General features: G+C 35.7%; 1 protein-coding gene across 1 annotated transcript in view; it reads right to left on the bottom strand.

Annotated features, from left to right (window-relative positions):
* SNAP91 (synaptosome associated protein 91) overlaps window positions 1–19,621 on the bottom strand; it is a 141,066-nt gene that overhangs the window by 25,303 nt on the left and 96,142 nt on the right. The window contains exons 14-21 of the mRNA XM_067560748.1: window positions 15,557–15,571; window positions 15,233–15,403; window positions 7,789–7,896; window positions 6,940–7,197; window positions 6,639–6,716; window positions 6,414–6,485; window positions 5,794–5,877; window positions 4,606–4,689 (exon numbers count right to left, since the gene is read on the bottom strand). Of these exons, the coding sequence (XP_067416849.1) occupies window positions 4,606–4,689; window positions 5,794–5,877; window positions 6,414–6,485; window positions 6,639–6,716; window positions 6,940–7,197; window positions 7,789–7,896; window positions 15,233–15,403; window positions 15,557–15,571 (870 nt within the window). The remainder of the gene's footprint in view (window positions 1–4,605; window positions 4,690–5,793; window positions 5,878–6,413; window positions 6,486–6,638; window positions 6,717–6,939; window positions 7,198–7,788; window positions 7,897–15,232; window positions 15,404–15,556; window positions 15,572–19,621) is intronic.

Genomic DNA, 19,621 nt, shown 5'->3' with positions numbered 1-19,621 from the left:
TTACAAGACAAACTCCTCTTGTTATGAAGGTGGCAATAAAGTGGTATGGTTTTAATGTATGCATAATTTTTATAAACATGTTTTATATACTATTACATAGTTATACATTTACCATTTTAATTTAGTTTGCTTTTAGTCATTGTGACTTTGTTGTATTTGAAGACTGATTGTAGTATATTTATTAACCTACACTACTTAACTAGCACATCCAAAGAACTACCTGAAATGCCGAGTAGCTGGTTAAATGTAGTCAGGAATATTAAAAGTTAGATCAGTAGAGTGTGTACAGTTAAAAAAAAATTAAAAACCAATCTAGAATAAAAGTATACTAAAATGACGTGTCGAGATTTCCCTGCACTCATTGTTTAGGAGTTCCCAAGTTGTCTAGCATTTATTCTACATGAAACCAGGAATAGCCTTGAGAACAGAATTTCATCTTCATTCAGCACTGATTGGTAATAAAAATGTGGAGAATAAAATAGTAATAGAAAGCAAAATTGAAGTTTCAAATAACGTCTGGATGTGTCAGCTGAGCATCCTCTACTGCCAGACAAGAATGTTGATTTGTTTATGAATTAACACAAAATACCTCATAAAATATTCTATTACCAGTTGTGTAGAGTTCCTATTTATATATGCACACGCAGGCGCACACACACACGCACAATTTAGACATAGGATTAATTATACAGAGAAAGTAATTCAATATAACTTTAATAAACCATTTTATTTTCCTATTCCAATTAGCTTCTCGGCAGAGAGGTATAGGGGAAAGGTTTTTTTCCATACAGAGATCTAAAGAAAGTAAGCTAAGAACACAGCCAGACAACAGTGTATGACTCCATAGAACATTTATGCAAATTATGCATAATACAAAAGGTACCTGTGATTTTGTGCACATGAACACTTTCACTAAAACTAAGCACTCAAATTTTGAATGACAAGCCTTCAAGAACTATGAGAAATGAAGAGTATTTTAAATTTAGAATAGGATTATGCTGCAGGTTGTATATATGCCATTATCTGAGGCAAAACAAATGCTTAGCAATATGTTGCTATAGTTTAATAGAGCCTTTGTAGCTGCCACATTGTCATTCAAACCCCATTGGTAGCCATTTTGGATTAAAAATGTAGAAGCAAGAAAAAAAAGTCTATTTAATAGTAAGTGAGACTGTTGGAATTTGATTTCTTCATAGGCACCTCAACATGTGGACCCAGCATCATTAAAAGAATGATGCTTAAAGGCAGGACCACATGCCTCAGTGCAGGATACGACAGGCAACTGTGGATTTGATTAATTCTATCTAAGCCTCAGTTATCCAAAATCAGGCTCATGTCCTCCATATTTTATACATTGAAGTCTTGATTTAATACAAACTTACCTAACTTTTTCAAAACCTTACCTATGAGTAAGTCCTCCCCATTACAATGAAAATCTGAATATATTTTGAAGGCTCCAATTATTAATGAGTAGGCAAAATATTCAAGGAATATCTATATTCCTAGTCAGACCATGTTCTCATGCTAAAAATGCATTTTGTGAGTAAAATTTCTTTCAGCCTGAATACACCAGATTGTGATTTGACATTTTCAAACAGGTTAAGACTTTTCCAAAATTTCACATGGAGGAGACTGGTCAATCAGTTGCTAAAGATGCTGAAACATGTACTGCCATTTTACATATTCCTACAAGTAACCAACAATATTCTCATTCATGACATTAGCTACAGATACTCATATAAAGTTGTCATTTAAAAACTTAAAAAGAGGAACTCTAAATTAGAAGGCAACGATTGCCTTTACTGAAGGCTCCCGGTCTATCCAAAGACTTTGAAGAGGGATAACACAGCATACCTCAGCTTTGAGTAGCTGTCTTGGAACCATGCATTATTGGAACCAGATTCAGAACAAGCATATGTAATAATTTCTGGAACAGGCACTTACTTTTTTGTAATGAAATAGAAAAAAGTTTTCCATGAATATGGTTAGATACCAGCTGGAAATGTGTTCTCCTTTGGATTTACCCCAAAAGAGACGCATTCAATTTTATGGAAGAAACTCATGGCATGTAAAATATAAAAGTTCTCATTTCTATCTTTTATAGGAGAGCTTCCCTATTTAAGTACTAATGGTCCCCCTCACACAATAAGAATGTGGATGAGGAAAAAACTAATCAATAAAAAACAGTTGAGAAAAATTTAAGACACCTTAGTTTAAAGATGACAGTATTTAAGTTACAAATATGACAGATAGCAAATAGGGCCAAATAAGTAGTTACCTGAAAGGGAGCAAGGAAAGACTTTTACTTCAATTCTGAATTAAGAGCCCATGTATATGAGGGAGATTTAACAAGGGAATACAGTATTAGAAGAGCAGCAACATTTTCCATCTGCTGGCTCACAGGAGATGAGATAACATCCTTAGTTACTGAACTTGCCAATGTCACTTTCTAGATGAGTCAAAGTCACAATGAGTTAAGTGACTATTTTTTGGCCATTTAGAAATATACACATACATTTCCCGAAACTAGAGGAAAGCTGGCTAGGAACTTTTTCCGCGACTGATTTAGTAACCTTTTTGACTTGGTGTAGTTCAGGTAGCTTGTGTTATCTGAGCCACTATATGCTATTACATCATGTTTGGTAACACAAAAATAATATTTCTGAGTTGGTCATTGCCTAATGTAAAGCAATAAAGGTCACAAAGTTGGCACATGGTAAAGACCAGTGAGGACTCACTGAAACTGTCTGAGTAAGAAGAAAGCCAAATACATGGTGGCGGAAGGAGGAGGCTATAGTACATGGACATTTCTGGTTGATGGGCATTAATTTTTACTGGAAGAAAAAAAAAAAAGGAGTCATACTTGTGCCCCCAGAAGGAGTATTGTTACATGTACACTTAGCAATGAAGGCTACTCGAGACCAAAAGCTTCAAGGAATGAGATTGACATGAAGCAGTCACCATAAGCTTGGAAATAAGCATGACATCCGTAATTTTGCATGGTGCCAATCCAGGTTTTTACAATCCCCTCTGATATAAACAAAGGGTGACAAACACTGAAAGTGTTATGGTGCTCTTTGAGACTCCTCCCTTCGATGAAAGAGCACAAAGGCAGATACAAGTTACAAAGTGGGCAGCTTCAAGACTATTTAAGCCAAAGGAATAGTCAGAATTTGTTGCCTCTTCAATCTGGCTCAAAAAAAAAAAATTGGGCATATGTGCCCGAAAGTCACAAACAGTGTTTTCTATCCCAATTCTTGTTATCGAGGGATACTTGGAGTTTACTTTCCCACAGAATTTGGATCAATGTAATATGAAAATAACTTTTCATCCTACCTTTCACTGAACTTCTGAACTAAAATTATGCATTGATACTGTAATCATCACTTAGAGGTTGCCTTTATTTATTAGCTATAATCTGCAGCACAAGAAGTGTGCTAGAACCACACTGGTTGGCTATGCCAAAAACTGTGCAATTTTAAGGTATTTTAATATAATTCAAGTAGAGAGACCTTTGCAGTAACTGATTTAAATTCAAATGATTTTATATGGTTTGAATTAACAGAAATTTAGCCATTCTGCACAATAGTTGTGAGGTTCTGATCACCTCACTAAATCTTCAGTTTATATTAATTTTGAGAGTTGCTCATTTAGATATTTCCAATGGTTTAAAGCTATTTGTATCATATTTGACATTATCCTGAAGATTAATGGTTTGATCTCTTTTTTTCCCCCAATATAAAAAGTTCTGTCAAAAAAAACTTTATTACGTCTAGTATTATACATACTTAGTCCAGACCGTTCTCCCAAAACTGCTAACAACTGTGAAGCTTTAAACAAGTCAGTTATCATCTGCTTCTCGGCTAGCCCAAATGTAAAATGGTAAGTGATGTTTGCAAGGTTTAGTTAACATACTTTCAGTGCTTTGAAAACAACATTATTGGAATATTGTGAGAAATTAAACAAGCTACAAATGGTGATACTTCCATTTGTTAAATAATGCTTGTACAGCTGTGAGGATACATGACAAGAGTTTAGCATGGAGAGGTTAGTTTAATAATGCTTAGACAAGCAGTATACACCCTAAAGTTATCAAAATTATAACTAGTACTTTTTCTATATTGAACTCATTTCCTACAACTAAAGTTATCCTGATTACTTACATAGCAACACAAATATGCATGGGACGGTACAATAGATTATAATACCTATTTCCAACCCTGAAGTACAATCTAAAGGAAGAACCAACAGGAGGAGATAAGGAGAAGGAAGTAGGGTTAGGAAAAGGCAAGAATAAGAGGATGAAAATAATATGATTATGTAGTCACTTAGGAGTAGACATGTATTGAAAGTTGTGATATACAGTTTTATTTTTAAGTTTAAGAATTTTTAATACTATGAAATTTTGCTGTACAACAATTTTTATAATTCACTCCAATTCAGAGGTTCACTTTGAAATAAAATAGAAGGAAAGATTTTTTTTTCCTGTGTCCTTAACATAACTGTGACTAAAACAAAACAAAAACAAAAAACCCCACTCAAAACCAAAAAAAACACCATTCCACACTGAAGTATGTACATTTTATTTAAATTTATATTTATTACCAGCCAGTAAGTCTGCAGAAGCTGAGGAACTAGAAGCAGCCTGGGTTGCAGATTGGGGTTCAGAAGCACTACTTCCAAAAGCATCTACAGGGCGTTCCACAATGCAGCAAGAAAGGTTAAAAAAAAAAAAAGTTTAACATAAATACTCTGATTCATCATTGCTATGTAAAGAATGCATGAACAGTAGCATGGACAACTTCATTCACCAAATAGGGAACAACAGAACAATGAGGAAATGTATTTGGGAACCTTGGATAGAATTACAGGAAAAGTGGTTTTGATTGCATATAGTGCAGGTGGAGAAATAAGGCAACGAGCCAACATTCCCTACCCCAAAAAAACATTTTCATATGGGAAATGCAAGTGATTTTTTTTTGGGGTGGAGGGGATGGGCGGGGGGCAATACTTCATCCATGAGGCTTGTAAAACTAGTGGGCTTTTCCAACAGGGAGACCCCAACTATATTTATAGTACGCTATTTTAGACTAGAGGGTTCAGCCATTTACACATATCCATTTCATGGATTAAATAAAAGGCAATTATAACTCCAGCTAGAACTACAGAACTGAAAATACTCTTCAACAACCTACAAGCCGGTCATTTTAGTTGACCGTTTCACTGAAGTTTGGAAATAGCTTCATAATTCATTAAACAGAAATGTTATTATGTTTAACCTATACAGAAAAAGTCTTATAAAGGCTAAGAGTTGGATATGCATATCCTAACTTCCACCATTTCAGATTGATTCAATATAATCTAGTTCACAATTCACAGTTACCAATTTATTTTAGTTTATATACCAACTCCTCCTGCTGCCTACAGAACTTGAGCTGCTCAGAGAAACATCAGAGGATGAAAAGATATACAGATACATATAATGCACTTTGACTGAAAACTCAAATACCTGATCAAGAAAGATAACCCATGCACTGAATGTAGATGACAGAATGGTAAATACAATGAAGATGGATGATGGAATAGAAATGTTGCAACTATTTATTTGGAGTTCAAGTTTTATTGACTTTTCTGATAGGAAGACTTCAATACATTCAAAATTGTTCAGCTGCAAACACTGCATGAGCTAAAATGTGAAAAGAGGAAATTGCAACTGCCAAAAAGAAAACAGTGTACATGTATTTGAAATGAAGTGATTTAACTTGTAAGTGGTGAGGAAGGAGAAATACCCACCACCAAATAGGTCAATCACACCTGAAGAATCCACTTTTGCTGGAGAGGCAACAGGTAGAGGAGACGGTGCTGCAAATGCATCCACTGCAGTAGGCATATGACAGATAATATTTAGTATCAGCAAGTTAACAGCAATGATAACTAAATATTTTGAAATTCACACTTAGACTCCACCAGTTAGCACCACAGGACCTGTATATTTCAGATACCAGTCTACAACACTGCAAACTGAAAGTATGCAAAAATTCACATACACTACTTTTTAAATACCATTCATGAAGAAGACAGCTTCCTTGTGCAGTGTTGCACTTATTTTCTGAAAAAATAAAGCTATACATACATGTCATCTACTAGTATAGATGACTTTCCTGGAGCTGGTAAACTCAATAACATTAGTTGACATTAGATAATCTGAAGTCTTATTTTTAAAGAGATTTCTGACTATTATGACCATTAGAAAGTATTCTTCAGGAATAACATGCATCACAACTTACCACTGAAACGTTTGAGATAGTATAGGTAGGGATTTGAAAGGGGATTCTCATGTTAAGCATAAAATCATTTAATTTTACTTGGGAAAAGACTGAAAATCTGTGGTGTCCTGTGAAACAAGCACTCACCAGATAAGAGATCAGCAGTGAGAGAACTCTCAGGCACAGGAGAAGTTCCATGTGGTGGAGATGAAAAAGCATCTTCCAGAAGTAAAAGAAAAACCAAGTAGAAGTAAGTACTGTGTTTAAATCAAAGTCAGCTTACGCTGAAACAAAGCATGAAATGAGAGAACATTTAAGGAAAAAACAAACAAACAAAGACTACATTTCAGAAAAGGATCTTTTTAGCTTTACCTGTACCAAACAGGTCTATGCTAGGAGTAGCATCTGGTTTAGGCGCTGCAGGAGCATCAGGAGGTGACTCAAATAAATCTAAGACCAAGAATATACATGTCTAACTCATTTTGGAAGACAGGACTGAAAGCAGTAACTTTTCAGTTTTGCACATCGTATTTGGAGAATTTTAAAAGACAGGCTCTGTCTGTAAAGAGCCTTCTAATATACAGAATACATGCAATAATGATAATGTATGCTGTACATTTATTTGACAAACCAGAGTTCAATCCAGCAGAATCAAAGAGTTAAAAACAATTACCACCAAAGATATCTAGAGCAGGAGGAGCGGAAGTGGTGGTAGTGGTGGTGGCAGATGTGGTGGCTGTGGTGGTAGTGGTAGTTGCTGTAGCAGTAGTAGCAGTGGCAGCAGTGGCAGCAGGAGAAGGAGTAGTTGCGGGAGCTGGAGTAGCTGCACTAGTAGGGGTAACTACAGGAACACTGGTCTCAGTTGGCTTCATAGCAAAGAGGTCCAGCTCGGGAGCAGCCTCTGCACTACCTTCAGATGGGGCAAAGGGGTCTTGTAAAAAGGAAAGTGGAGAATATATATAGAGGATCAGTAAGGGAGGAAATTGGCAAAAATAAAAGCATAACTATGGGTAATATACATACATGAGTAGATACACACGACCACGCAATTCACTTCTCTGTAACAACTACCTTACTCATCTGGGCAAGCTATTCAGCTGTTTTTCTAAAATAAAGTATTTTCATAAAGATAGAAAAATTTGGGGAATTGAAAGCAAAACATTTTTTTAAAGGTTGGTTTGGCAAGATTGAAATGCAACAGATGAAGATAACTGAAGAAAACAGTTCAGCTTCCAACACATTAATGGATATTAACGTGTTGCTGCTTACAACACTCAGCATTGTCAAAATTATTCAGTAGTGCTACTGAATAAATGTACGGAGAAAGGATACTGGCTTTGACAGAAGATACATGCAGTTTATGTGAAGCATACTCTTCTGTCTCAAAGTTTAATGTTTTTGATCAACTACAATGGATACTCTGTATTGAGAAGAAAAATATTGACTGATAATTTCAGAAAAACGCACTGCCATGTAGTTTAATACTACCACACACACAAGAGACTAATGACATAAAACCCACCATTTCCTGAACATGCATCAAGAGCTGCTGCTACAGGGGTTGGGGTAGCTGGTGCTGCTGCCCCTTCAGGTGCGGCAGGGGCTTCTCCAGGAGAAGCTGCAAAGGCATCTTGAGTGCAGTTTTTAAAAACAGAAATTAAAAGGATAAAGAGAGAAGAAAAATATAGTAAAAGAACCAAGTTAAATTGCATAGGAAGATTCCCTTATACAATATGAATTTTTATTAATTTTTTACTGATGCAAGATAAATCATGCATTATAAATACTCAACCCCACTCAACATATTTATTTTAGATGGAACCACATATTAATACTTTGAGGTGGTAGGCAAGAGGCATATTAAGATGTAAAAGGCAACAGGATTCTCATTGTATAAGGGTTCTGAGCAGCATGTTTATGTAACATCAGAAATTAACTGAAGCATGTAAAAAGTTATGGCAGTAAATTGATGCCAATTAAGATATTAAACTTTCTTGTTCAGTCAAATTACCTCAGTGTATGTCTGAATAATAATTTATGTAGCATGTGACTTAATTTCCTGAATACTTTGAAGAGCTAAAAGCTTGGGTTGTGAACTAGAATTCCCAAATCACCTCTTTACTTATTGCACTATTGACAGAATTTTATTGAGTAGAATTTGTGAAGCCCATTTATAGTGAAACCTAATTTGTGAGATACATGTCAGTTATGTGGATCTCCTGAGAAGTAGAATTTTAATTACCTCCATAAAAAACAGACCAGTGAATGGAAATTCAATCATCCTCTGAGATTAACTGTAATAGTTTAATTTATTTCTAATTCCTGAAAGACGCTGCTCTAAAATTTTGAGCAGTTAGAAGAAAATTGTAGCTTAGTCTTATAAAATATCCCAGGAACCATAGTGTTCTATGCGAGTATTGACACACACAACTCCTTTGCACTTTTCTATAACACATCTATTTTTCTCTATATACTGCTGCTCAGAGGTCTAAATTCAGACTTTATCCATTTCTCCATTATGTAATGTAGCTTTTAAGATAAGATTTGCATGTCAATCTTTATTAAATCTATAAAGGCCCTCTAAAATAATTTATTAAAAGACATTAACAGGTCTTGAGGAATTGCATATGACAGGATTCACTATAATAAGGTTTCACAGACCTTCAGACAAACTCATCTTTCTAAAATCAAGAACTCCAAAAAAAGATAATTATATGTTCTCTCATCTTGCTTTTGACAGAGCAAGAAAGTTCATCTTAACTTATGGTGTACACAAAGACTACAAACTAATCTCATAAGTTTGATGACCATGTTCCATTGAGACTAAACATCTAAAAATTGACCCAAACATTAAATTTGGGTGATAGTTGAGCAATAGTTTTTCTTCTTTTGCTTTTTTAAAGAAGTGCTGATGTTATAGCATTTCAAGCTTTGAAACCATTATAGTAATACACTCACATTATACAACTGGGAGATACCCAGTTCAGGCCCTTACTTTGAAAAGTAAATTAGGCACATAAAGTTAAGTCTGACTATCATGGAGTAGTCCTAAAGAAACAATTCATTGGGACTACTCACATAATAAAGCTCAGTGCATGGTAGCATTTGCACAATCATGTCCTAAAGTAATAGTGTGATGCAGAACACATTCAGCTGTCTAAGGTATTTCTAAGTCCTAAATGTCCAGTATTGCCCAGGAGATAGAAAAGAATGAGGGGAAAAAAAAGCTAATTGCAAACTACCTCTTAGAAAGGAATGCTGCAACTGAATTGCCAAGCCAGCATGAGAAAGCTTTACATGCTGTAACAAGTTTCAATTCGAAAATGAAAATACCCATTTTAAAAACAAATTTTGTGCCAACTACTTTAAAAAAGCTCAAGGCTACATGCATCTAAATTTCAGCAAAACCACATGAAAGCTGATATTCTATCAGACCAAGTACAAAATAATGAGAACTAAGAGCAACAGGAGAAAGAGCCTGCCAATAAGCAGTTTCTCATTATTGCATTAGAAATTTAAATTATTTAATTTACAAGAATTCACAATGGCAAAACTGAATGGCAGTTGTTCAAACAGTAAAATGTGTAATCAGTCAAAAAATCACTACATTATCGCAGAACTACTACACACTGGCCCATGAATTAGAAGAATGGAGAAATCTGATCAGTTTAACAAGGAACTGGACTGAAAGTTTTTTGAATGTGGGTACTTCCAACTATAATTGCTTTTGAAGGCTTGTAGGTTGGTCAGTTTTTGCCTCTACCAAAGCTTCTGAATCAGTGGAGAGTTCCATCTGGAATACAATCTTTGATATTACTCCTGGAAAAATAAACACTTCCAATGAATATAAAGTAGACCGACACTGTGGAATACTTTCAGTAAATACTGTTTTTAGATAACTTTGTTTCAGTAATATAGTGTAATACATTAAGAAAATAAAAACGCATTGTGGGATTGCAAGAAAGCCCATCAGGATTACTTGGAATAGTAATTAGTTATGTGCTAAGACCATGTAAACAAGGACATTATTCCTGTTAAGATATAAAACCATCTCTCCAAATACAACAGCTATACAATTCCATCAGGGATAAACCCCCACAAATGCTCCCAGAAGGGAAATGGTTGGTTCGGAGTGTAGCAAATACATTTTTCAGTTCTGGTTTTATACTTAGCTGAGACCTGAAATAGGTTTTCAATTTATAAACAGGGCTTTAGCTAACTACACTGTGATTGACATAACTTTCTAAAATGTAATATGTTAAGTGTTCAGACTATCTCCTATACGAAGACTTACAATAGTGAACTAACATTATAACGGCTCTACAATCCTGACAACTTCTGAAAGTTCTAGGTTCATCAGAATAAGCCATAAGAGTTAACTAGAAGGACACCCTTAAAAACTTCTGAGACTAAAATAAACTTACCTTAACAGCAGTCCCCATAATAAATGATTTACCTTAAGGATTTCAGCATAAGGTTTTAAAACAAAAATAACTCCCCAAAGTTTTGCTACAGACTTAAATTTTGAAGGGCATGTAAAATTAAAAGTCATGAAAAAAATTGTACTACACATACAGTTTAGATTATAATGGAAACATTTACAAGCCTACCTTAATTTTCACTACATCGCATATGTTGTGTACTTTTCACATTTCATTCATCTTGGATCAAAAAAATAGGCTAGTTATTTTCTCTTTCTAGTTCCACAATACTGGCACAACACTGTTACCTCTGCATTTGCAACATGGAATTTATCATGTAAAATTTAAGATTAATAATGTTTCTATTCAATTAAATTAGTAAATTGAGTACCCGTTCCTTAGGTCTTTTTTTTTTTTTTAATTATTAAAGAAAGAGCATGCTAGTAAAATATTAATTCCAGTATAAGCTTCTTTTTGTGTTTTCCGCCTATGCTCAGGCAACAGAGCATTGTCCACTGTTTCCACCCTTTCCGCTTTCTACCTTCCCAGCCCTTTCCTTCAGGTTCTTTATTGTCTTTATTTCTGCTCTAGACTATTCCTCAGGCTTCTCCCCCATCTCACATCCATCACCAGAAAGAATAGCTAAGAACCGGTAAACTACAAGAAGTGACTCCACTAAATTAACATCTTCACTCTCCAGCAGACAGAGATCAACAAATAACTCTAGGTCTCCTGTAGGCAGCTTAAGGAGAAAAGCAAAGACCAATAGGTCCTGGGGAAACCACACTATCCTTTCATCCCTAAGTCTTGTGGTCCACCAGGTCAAAGCACATTAGCAGGCAGGTATACTAAAGTCTGCAATGCTGCTGCCTATATGGCATTGGTTCTATGGATACCTAGATGATTAGTCTTGTGTCAATTCAGTGACTCATGACTGAGTTTTGAATGTTCATAGAAACGTTTTCAGAATCCAAAGACTAGAGGAAAGATGTGAGCTAGATATACTGAGAGAGAAACGGTTTAAGATTTTATGCCATTTCTTTCTGAAGAAAAAATGCCTATTCACTAGGATCTGAGCAGATTGGAATTTGAAATGATCAAATTTGTCTTCATAATATTCTCTCCAAATTACAAGATACAAGGTAACAAAGATCTAGAACCTTTACTTGTTCACCCATGGAAAGTACCTACTGATGGATATAGATAGTCTAAAATGGGTTCTCTCTCTCTCAAAATGCTTGAGACCCAGATATCATTGAAGTGATAAAAGGTTTCTTGACATGCACCACTATACATTTTATAGCACCCAAATTGTGCTATACATTTTAAAAAACTCCCCATCACAGGTTGTAAACATGGGCTATGAAGACAAGAAGTAGTCCCCAGCCATCCTCTCCTTGTAATGCAGGGCACAGATGAAGCTGATCAACTGCATTTAGTTACAGAACTAAAAGATAGGCAAATTTATTCTTTCAGCAAGGCCGCTGCAAATGTATCATAAGCAAGTGTTAGAGGTAAAACATTTAATTTTAATAACTATTCTTCTGCAATATATGCAGTTGTACATTTATATTTCTATCCTAAAGAGCTCACATTTCAATGTCTCATTTTATATATTTAAAAATATTTAAAGCAATATGTATGTTTACTATGCTATCAATAATTTGTGTAAACTGCATTCAATGAAAAGTAGTCCTCGGGTTCCTGGAAACTGAAGTGAGCCCCTTTGAGACATAAGGTTAAAACAGCCAACGTAGTCCTAGATTACTCTGGCACAGAGAGTGATCTTGAGAGCTTCAGAAAGTCACCCATTATTATAGAAAAGGTAGCTCATGAATGTCCATCCTCCCTTATATAGAGTACTCAGCTTCTCATCAGAAGTAACACTTCAGCAGTAGCTCGCTGGAATTGCTGAAGTCTAAAGTGTAGAGAAATAGCTTGATTGCTTATGGACTGCATATTTTTTGTGAAGTTAGAATGGTAGCTGTAGATAATTAAGTCTATTTATCTGGATTCAGGCAGTCTGACAAAAAGTCATCCCATTTTATATGTGCTCACCTGAACAAGAATCCCTATTTAATGGGCTGTATAGACAGAAAAGATTTGAAAACTTTCAGGACTTCTATGATTTAAAAAGCATAGGAAAGATGTCTTGAGTAAAAGTTCTGTTCAAGAAATGTAATCTCTTTACCTTTGCTGTTCATACTAAGATAAAATAGGTCCAGGCACATGTGTGGATCCTACGTAACCTGGAAAATCTGTGGTAATAAAGTTCCCAATCCTTTGAGTTTTACTGGTACAGGAGTCAGAAGGAACGATACAGAATCCAGTGTGCAAAATAACATACGGCAAAGTACAAAATAATTTTAGCTGTACGTAGACGTTTGAATGAAACCTTTTGGCAACAAATGACTCCAGGACATGTTTGTGTGACAGGAGATTTGAGGAAGATTGGAAGCTTGTGATGATGAGAAGACAAACCAGGAAGAAATAGGAGAAGATCAGATGATGTTAACACCTATATAATTTGAACCCCATCTAAGCCCCTACAAATCACCATCATCGTTTACCAAAAAAGACAACTGTTGATAACTTTAGTCAACCACATTGGCAAGGAAGCTTCAAGGACACCTAGTAGGCTAGTAAAGACACAGATACCTTACTAGAAAGTTCTAATGCAAAAACAAACATTCCTCAATAACACAATTTATCTCCTTGGGATGTGGATTTCATAGGACCTTTCTTTATTTAAAAAAAAGGTGATTAAATTCTGTAGAAGGAGTGTCAAAGAATCTATGCCAACAAGTACATAGAGGTAGAAGCCAGAGCTGGGTAAATTTTTGGCAAATAGGTTATTCACTGACAAATACAGTTTTGGATTGACCAAAACTATTGGCCAGTTCACACCACACTTGCCAAACAGTTTTGACCAAACCAAAATTGAAACATTTTAAACCAACTAAACATTGGTTACATTTCAGGCATTTTGACAAAAGCAAAGAATAGGAGGACTAGATTCATAAATTGGAAGGAAGTGGTGGTGCTTCTCTGATAGCTGGGATGTGGGAGAACCATATCAGACAGTGAGAAGGGATCTGGACTCTGGTCTCCCCCACTGCAGAGACTCCTCAAGCCACTGAACTATAAATAAATATATAATCATAGGCGTGCGCACGGGGTGTGCCGGGGCACACCCTAATGACGGGGAGTAAAACCTTTTATACCTGTCCTGCCGAGAATCCTTGAGAGTTGGTCCGGTGGTGCTGCTGCCGAAAGACTGCGGGTGCACCCAATTTGTCGGCGGATGGGAAGTGAATGCAAGGTGCCGCCGAAATGGATAGAGACGCGTAATACTGCGGCAGAATGAAAGGCACCGTATTCTCCTGCCAAAATCCTGTCCTTCGGGAGATTTCTCGGCAGCGGGTGGTACGCGGTGAGAATTCCGCTGGCAGGAAATTCAAATGTGGCCCACCGGTGAAATTGACTCCAATACCCCTGCCAAAGATTCCCTCGGTGCATACCCTAATCAAATGTGCTGCACATGCTAATGTATATAATGTAAGTATTCTGGGGTGAATCTCTCCTTTTGAAGCTGTTCTACTATGTATAATGAGTCATTGGAGCAGAGACTTGAAGTCGGGTCTCCCACCACATCCTAAGTGAGTGCATTAAGCCACCAGGCTATATTCTGACTCTGTGGCCCAGCAAAAAAGCATAGAAAGGGCCCAGTTTTACCTAAAGGTCTAGCAATAGATATTTAATATGCCATTGCAATCTCTTTAGGTAGGTAAGCCAAAAGGGGATCCTACGAAGAAATTCAAAAACAAAGGGAAAAAGCATCAATTATGCCAATCGGTGACCATTTTGTTTTTAAAACACTTTTTAGGGCTTATTATCAACAGAACAAATTAAAAAAGCCTTCTGAAATGCAAGAAAACTTGTGATTGGATTCTCTATAATGTGGGTCCCTGAGCGTGCCAATGAAGTAGAATGACAAACAGCTGTAGAGCACTGGTATTTTTAGTGATATGGGCCTATACATTTCAATCTATATTCACATTCTATGAAAAGGTCCTAGGTTCACTCACAGTATAAGAGTGTAGATCTGTGGATGAGTCTGATTTTTAAAAAAAAAATTCCTTCCATATTTACATGTTAATTTTTAGTTCCACAATTGGTTACTTAAGGATTAGGCTTAGAACCCATTTAAGGATTAGGCTTAGAACCTACTGTTTAGGCAGTTGAAAATGTATCCAGTTTTATGTTCCCCTTTCCATAGGGGATATGCAAAAAGGAAACCCTGCACATAGAAAAGGGAAAGTCTTTCATAATGTATAACAAAAAACAAAAACACCAACCAAAAAAACCAAACCACCCAGAAAACTTTAGTTAATTTGCAAGTTCCATTCAAATCTATTTAATCACTTGAATAATTTGGGCTTCCAGACACAAGATCAAGTTTTTAGTTAGACTATGGAAGTTTTAAGATGATTTGTTCTTCCTGGATAAACTGCAGCATTAGAGTACTAGAGCAACCAAACTAACCTCCAAAGAGATCCACTTCAGCAGTGACAGCAGTAACAGTTGTAGTAGTTGTAGCAGACGCTGAAGCAGTTGCAATTTCAGTAGTTGCAGCAGTAGTTGGGCTAGGTTCTGGTGCAAATGGATCTGAAATCTGTGGCTCAGAGGTAACACTCGAAAGCGCTGCCAGATGGTCTATATGCAACCATATATGAAGATCAAATGGAAACAGTGAGTGGAAGAGAGGGGAAAAATACTAACACTAGACTCCAAGAAGTAAAGACAGCTGTTAAAATTATATTAACAATTCTCTATTAAAAAGAAGCTTAGAAAATAAGTGTTACTCACCCTCTCCCAAGAGGTCTGTAACATTGTCCATTACATGATTGCAATATAAAAAAACATGAGAGTTAACAAAATTGCCAGAATGAACATGTACATTAGCCACATACATGATAAACCATTTCTGAACCATTCAATCACTAGTATGCCACCCTACCCAGACATGCCATAGACAACTTGAATTGAGTTTATATAGGGCAGCCTGTTTTTAGGAACTTTGAAAGGTCAAAGTAGAGACGTAAATGCATAGCCTAATGTGCAACTGAATCCATTTCTTTAATACCTTTATTTAATTATTTGCCCATTGGTCCACAGGATTTTTGTTCACTTGTCAAATTTATTAATTAAATAGTTTCTATTAAATATACTACCAACACTAAGTCTGAATGGACTGCTGATCAATAGTTCTTTGTTTTAGCCAACTGAAGTGTTTTCTTTCTATGTAAGAAATGTACTTTAGAGTCACAGCAGTAATCAAAAATCCAGAACTATAGTGGCATTGAAGGAGCTGAACAAGAAAACATTTTCATAAGTATTTTGTTGCCACAGATTATACCAGTCTTCCTATTTCCCATACTGCAGTCTTTGATCTCAAGAGATTTATTAATATTTAAGAGATTATTTTTGTAATAGAAACTCCAAAGTGCTTGCCTTTAACTCATACATTTACAGCTAAATATGTTAATGGTATTATCTGGGATAATGGTCCACCCCAAGGTTTGTCGGCGATCCCTTACTTATAGATAACCATTCTCCCCTACCTAGCTTTGCACAAAAACTACTGAGGACCTACTAAAATAAATGTAAGAGTTAGGGACTATTTGACTGTAATACAGTTCTAAAAATTGGCACACAGAGCACTCGGTTATAATCTGAGTTATAAAGCCTGCTATGCATATGATCTCCGAGGCTAATTCAAATCTGTCATTCACCCAGAAATATCTCTCTCTCTCTCTCTCACACACACACACACACACACACACACACACACACACACACACACACACACACACACACACACACACCTGACTAGTTAACAATGTTTGGATTCAAGACTAGAGTTCATGTTAAAGAAAGTTAATCATCCAAAGTGAGCCATTTTAAAATACTCCACAATGCAAGATGGAAAATGAAGTAAACTATCAACAGCCAATTGGAGACTTAAAACATTTTATTTTGTTATTTCAACTTTTGTCACTTTTGGCTGGAAATTCAACTTCTCTGTGGAAAACCAACTGATTACCAAATGGTCTTCTCCTACCAGAATTAAATGATTATGTTCAAATTCTAAATTTTAGACCAGAATGAACATTGTGGCGATAGGAAACAACTGTACAATTCAGCATATGAAGCAAAATGAGAATTTTTTTTTAATACTCATGCTTCATCTCAAATTTCTACAAAAAGGCACACAAACTAAAGCAGAATTACAGTGACAAAATCAGATAATTCAAAAATATTCTATATCAATTGCTTCAGGATACCATTCATGCATAGTGTATGATTTCTTTTTGTCTTACAGTTTCCACAAAAAGAGTTCAGAATTGTGATTAATACATAGTACAAGCGGTTTGGAGTTCACCGTATATTTGAAGAGTTTTGTATTAGAAAAAAATCCAGCTGCATTAGCAAGGAAGCAAATTCTCCCAAAGGCGTAAGTATTTTGGCAAAGTATACCCTGATAAGATCTATAGCCAAATAAGCCACAAAATCAGAGACTTGATTTTTAGGTAGCTACTGATTACTGACTTCAGTTTTGGGTAAAATAATGGAAGTTATTGAAGCTCTAACAGCAAGTAGAAGAACCAAAATATATGTATTAAAAGTAGGTTTGGCTTTAGTTCCTAAGCATTAGGTCTTAAGGGTTTAGAGTGAGACTCAGAAGTTAGCAATGTGTATCTTGGGATAATTTAGCAATGCATCTCATGATAAACAGGTAAACTGCAAATGGAGAGGAACATTGTAGGGGCTTTTTGCAATAAGAGCTAACCTAATTGATGTACTGAATTGATTGCGTAACTGTTGGCAATGTATTTATGGCGAAACAGAAAACAACAAATGGATTACCAGAACCCTAACATTGGTCTCCTGGTACAAAATATGAATGGCAGGCTGGAGACTTAATCATATAGTCCTGGATGCATGTAGATGGAATGGAAAAAGGTGTATAAAAGATTGTCAAATCGATCTTTAATTGGGACACCAATTAGTGACCAAATAGTGGAAGCCAGAGTATAAACAAACCTCTTGTGGTTTAACTCCACTTACTTTTTCTTTTGTCTTATTTTGCTGTCAACCATCTCCATAAGGTCGTAAATATATCAACACTGGGGGGCTGCTTTATCTTGTACCAGCCTAAGGCTGTCAGTATGCATGATCCAGGGTGTGTTTTGTTATATGTATGTGTTCTTGTATAATTATCCTTATACTTGGATTTATTTGCATTTTAAGTAAAGTCTTTGCGTGTGTGTTCTACTCATCTCAACTCAATAAAATGTCTTATGTAGCTTCCTGAATAAAGAACTTGTTATTAGTGATTTGTACACCCTAAACTTAATGGAATTACATAAGCAATTTTCTATAGTGTCCAGGGTAAATATTAGAAACAAAAAGCTATATTATTATTATATTTAATTATAATTAAATTAATTTAAGTATTATATATTTAAATTTATTTTATTTTAATTAAATTAAATAAAATAAAGTATAAAACATTATAATTATAATAATAAATAGTAATAATAATAATATACTATTTCCATTCAGAAGATGTGTTGCAATTTCCCTGAATACATGGGGAAAAAGTATTGGTTAGAATGCACAACATACAAAAGGGGACAAACAAATTATTACTAAGCGTTCATGTGATAACTGATAGCCGGAGTGAATGAGTCAGGGATGCAATAAGGGAATATAGAGCCTTTCACCTTCAGACCATTAGTGAGCAAGTGCTCAATACATTTAAGAATATAATTATACGACTTGGTTGCCTGCTATTGGACTCATGAAGTCTCTTTTGGTTTTATGTTCCTCAGTACCAGACTTCCAAAAGCCAACAGTTTTTTCTTAAAAAAACTACTACACTGAGTTAACATGAAAACTGCCATACTCTTCTAGAGTGGTCAGACTTGGAGCACACTGAAAGGGAGTCAGAGTAAAATTTTCCATGGTTCCTGCCACAACTGTACTTGCTGTATGATTTGGAAGATTAAATTAAGATGAACTATCATTAAAGGGAGACTAAAAGCCTTCATTCACACATTAAAGGTTTGTAATAGAAAGCTAATGTCAATCCTTCTGGCATCTCTGAACAAGTCTGTTAGGCTGCTATATGCGTCAATGATCTCCATCAAAAAGTTAGCATTTTCCAACAGGTATAGACAGTGAAATTAAAATACCAAAGCTTTCATTTACTCAAGTGTCGTATCTGTGGAAAATTTTCATTCTTTAAAATTGAGACCGCTGTAGCTTCTAACACAGTAAAATTGCACATCCATGCCCACCATCCACATCCTTCAGTATGTGTATCTACACACACACACACACACACACACACACACACACACACACACACACACACACACACACCCTTAATGAGCATGCTTTCTTCATCATTTCATAAAGCGATGTTTGTAATTTACTATCAAAGTATTTCACAGATATGAAAACATTAAATACAATTGCAAGAAGTCTTGGTTGGCTCTGAACTTCCTGCAGTCTTAACAGACTCTCCTCCCTGCTGCTGTTGTCCTCTTCAATGAAGTCAGGGGTTAAAATATTGAGGGGTGGGGGGAAGAGGGAGGAGACATCTCCTTCAGTTAAAAAAAAAAAAAAAAAAAAAAAAAGGAAGAGCTCTCTGTCTTCTAACTTGGGTGAGCAGACACTCCCATACCTCCTCCTCCTCCTCTTCAGCTGGTGCAGAGAACACTCCCCCTCCTGTTTTGATTTAGTTTAAAATATCACTGATTAATGTAACTAATTGCCGGTGTCATTTTTGGACTTTTGCACATCAAAGCAGCTCAAATGTGCCACAATACTACTGGGTACTTCTATTTCGCAATTGACAATCAA

This window comes from Emydura macquarii, unplaced genomic scaffold, assembly GCF_026122565.2.
Source record: "Emydura macquarii macquarii isolate MOO-44397 ecotype Brisbane River unplaced genomic scaffold, CSIRO-AGI_Emac_v2 contig_2297, whole genome shotgun sequence".
In the NCBI taxonomy this organism is placed as follows: Eukaryota; Metazoa; Chordata; order Testudines; family Chelidae; genus Emydura; species Emydura macquarii.
This window is presented reverse-complemented; position numbering and strand designations above follow the sequence as displayed.